Here is a 3,322-nt window from a genome sequence, read left to right as displayed (position 1 = left end):
GACCCACAAAACGCCAACACTGTGGATAAGCACAAAAGCCTAAAACAAGTAGACTATCGACACCATGCCTCTTGATCTCCCTTTCCTTTTGTATCTTGAATCTTTTGTTGCCTATCTTGACTAAATAGTCAACAATTTTTGTTATCCTTTCTTCTTCAAACATATTACTCAAGAAACACACATTTAAAATCTCAATGTAACTAGTGTGAATATTTATTTAGGTGGAATAATTTGTGGTGTAGTGCCATAACATCTCCACGAACTCCAAAACCATCAACAAAAAGTATACTGATGTGACATCATATTTGATATAAGAAAGGAAAGGATCTTTTATACTCCCCAGTGCCAACAATTTGTATATGAGTCATAGATTGGTTTGAGCAATATGAGACTACCTAGTACTCCTTGAAAGAGGTACCTAACTACACTACAAAGGAGGCCTACATACCTTACCCCTAATGAAATTTGAACTTGTGAACTTGAAAAGACCTTACAAAATAAACAACTGCTAATTTCACATTATTTTAAAAAAAAGAAAGCACTCTCAAATTCTCAATCCCCCTAGCTAGGGTTTTGATTGATATTTTCTGCAATTTGTGATCGTGCACGTACAAAACCGATTTACTCGGCCAGTTTTACCTTTTCATCAAAAGCAAAGCTGGTGATGATGATGAAGAACTGCCAAATCAGAATCAATTTGTGGACGGCAAATTTGCGCAACTTCAGAGGCGATTCTTTTAGGGACCACACAATTTTTTGTTACCAGATTATGATGATCATTATGTACAATAGAATATTGCACATTCTTCCATTATAATCATTTGCATACATGTTTTGACACGTCTCTCTTCCCTGCGGCGTGAGCCGTTTGATCAACGGTTTTCATTTTGGAGTACGAGAAATTGTGGTTTGAGTGCCAGAAATTGATATTTATAGACCTTCATGCTTCCCTAACTTCACGGCTTTGCTCTCCTCTTATTTCATTTGAGATCGTGGTGAGGTGCTGGCAAAGTTGTTTGCAATGTCAGAAATGGCGTCTGATTCAGAGGTACGCTGTTGAAATTGTTTGTGTGCTGAAGATTTTCAGCTTGCTTCACAATTTTCTGTTTAAAATTTATTTCCGTTTCAAACTTTCGGTCTTTGTTGAAGATGAATGCTGAAAATAGAATCATTTATTATTTTCAATAACAGACTTGTGGATCTTTAATTTCTAGAGCCATCTTAGAATTGAAGGATTTTTATTACCTACCGTCCAAGATCCGCAGTTTTCCATTGTTCTAGTAGATATAGACAATTTTCTGTCGTGAATCATCTCCTTCGCATTGATATTGTTTCTTTTTCATACTGAAAAGTAAAGAGGCGGCCGTCGATTCTACAAATACAGTTTTATTGCATACTCTGTTCAAAATTCTGCCTGCTACTTTCTTTGCAGTACAAGTTGTCCGTAGTTTTCATGTTTATTTAATTTAATTGATCTTTGTTTCTTAGTTTCAGTCATCTTCTGAGCCTTTCCGTTGTCAATAATCTGTGCAGAGGGTTTTATACTTTTCTGTTTTTATGTTTTACAGCTTGCTTGCGTAGAAGCATGGTACTACAATCCCTCGGGAGAAGATAGCCGACTGCCACATCAGTATGATCCAAACCGTCCCGTTCCTCCTCACCATCTCACTGGTATTATTAACTAAAAATTCTGTGAAAATAGCACTGCAGCCTAAATTTTCTTTTAAATTTCTCCGAAATTGAAAATATAGTGTTTATTGTTGTTGCGCAGAGCTGGGAGTCCTAATATGGGAGCTCGATGCCGATCATTACGACAACAATCCACAACTTGAAAAGATCAAGAAAGATCGTGGATACAACTACTCGGTAACCTTTAAGCTTGCTAGCACAGCTAAAAATTTGAGACTAAATCAGTATTGATATAAGAAGCTGAAAAGTTTGCAGGATATAGTGACAGTTGCACCAGGAATGATGGAAGATTACGACGCTAAAATCAAACATTTCTTCACTGAACATCTGCACGCTCAGGAGGAAATCCGATTTGTGCTGGAAGGAGGAGGTTGGCACGTTCAAAGTTTTAACCCTAAATATAATGGATCTCTAGCTTAAAGATATTTCTCTGTTTCTCTTACTACTGTAAAATATTTCGATATTTAACCGGCTGGCTACCGCTTGTGCAGGTTATTTTGATGTCCGTGACTACGATGAAACATGGATCAGGTTTCGAATCAGGAAAGGCCACCTCATTGTCCTGCCTCCAGGGATGTATCACCGTTTTACCCTGGATACCAATAATTACGTCAAGGTAATAAGTAACTGGTTGTTTTTATTAATGTACATAGCTTCTGTTTTTTTTTTATTGTTTAGTGAGTTTTACTGCGAAATTATACTATTTTTGAAGTCTGGGGCTGATATTGTTTCCAGGCAATGCGATTATTTATGGGTTTGCCTTGCTGGACTCAGCACCAACGTCCTGCGGATGACATGGAAGCCAGGTGGATTTCAAACTGGTTTTCTAGGTTTATGTTCACATATTGAAACAAAGAGATGATTAAAAGGAATGTATGTATATGTGATTTGTGCAGGAGGACATATATTGCCAAGGTACTCAACAATTCGATTGCTGCACAGTGATGTCGTATCAATCATTTTTGCCCCGTTAATATTGTTAAGATTATGATATGATGTAGTTTTTTTGGGGATATTTGATTAAAACCGGGTAACTTATACCGGGGAGAAGGCAGTAAAATACAGTTAGTGTACATTAATTTTCCCAGCATGCGTGTGATTCGTTTGGTAATCAACCTCCTGGCTGTCTGTTGAATGAAATACAATGCAAGTAAAATTACCGTTTTGGTTTGTCAAATGCCTTTTTATAATTGTTTTGGCTTAAAAAGCATAAACAAATAACAGTTAGTGTCAACATACTGGAAATTTGCAACAGAATTATTAATAAATTATCTCACATAGATTTTTACAATGGGATTCTCCTAAATGAATTTGTAAATTGTGTTTAAGATATGAAAATGTAAACTGGTTAAGCTGTCGTCGTCTAACATCGTGCCATTCTGTAACGTCGTCTATTTGATGTTTATGCTCTTGTAGAAAGAGGAGAGTTGTTAGATTTCAAGAGCGACCTTAAATTGATTCTCAGTTGCACATTCATTTGCTGTAGCAGTCTAAATTCCAAGATACAAATATCTTTCTAAATGGGGACAAGAAAAAAAGATGGCCTATTCAATCTCTAAGACAGCCCAAGTTTTCCACCAATAGTTGTGTGTATACAGATGTTTGGCAAAGCTCTTTTCAGATAGAGCATATA

The 3,322-nt window shown here is 36.5% G+C and overlaps 1 protein-coding gene across 1 annotated transcript; it reads left to right on the top strand.

The window, feature by feature from the left end:
- Positions 1-619: 619 nt before the first annotated feature.
- Positions 620-2,866, top strand: LOC131042286 (uncharacterized). The gene is made up of 7 exons (XM_057975628.2): positions 620-1,048; positions 1,569-1,671; positions 1,772-1,866; positions 1,945-2,059; positions 2,181-2,305; positions 2,425-2,495; positions 2,586-2,866. The coding sequence occupies exons 1-7, from the start codon at positions 1,022-1,024 to the stop codon at positions 2,632-2,634; spliced, it is 585 nt and encodes a 194-aa protein (XP_057831611.2). The 5' UTR covers positions 620-1,021; the 3' UTR covers positions 2,635-2,866.
- The last annotated feature ends 456 nt before the right edge of the window (positions 2,867-3,322 follow it).

This window comes from Cryptomeria japonica, chromosome 3 (genome assembly GCF_030272615.1).
Source record: "Cryptomeria japonica chromosome 3, Sugi_1.0, whole genome shotgun sequence".
Lineage (NCBI taxonomy): Eukaryota > Viridiplantae > Streptophyta > Pinopsida > Cupressales > Cupressaceae > Cryptomeria > Cryptomeria japonica.
The sequence above is the reverse complement of the archived record's forward strand: the minus strand, read 5'-3'. Positions and strand labels throughout refer to the sequence as shown.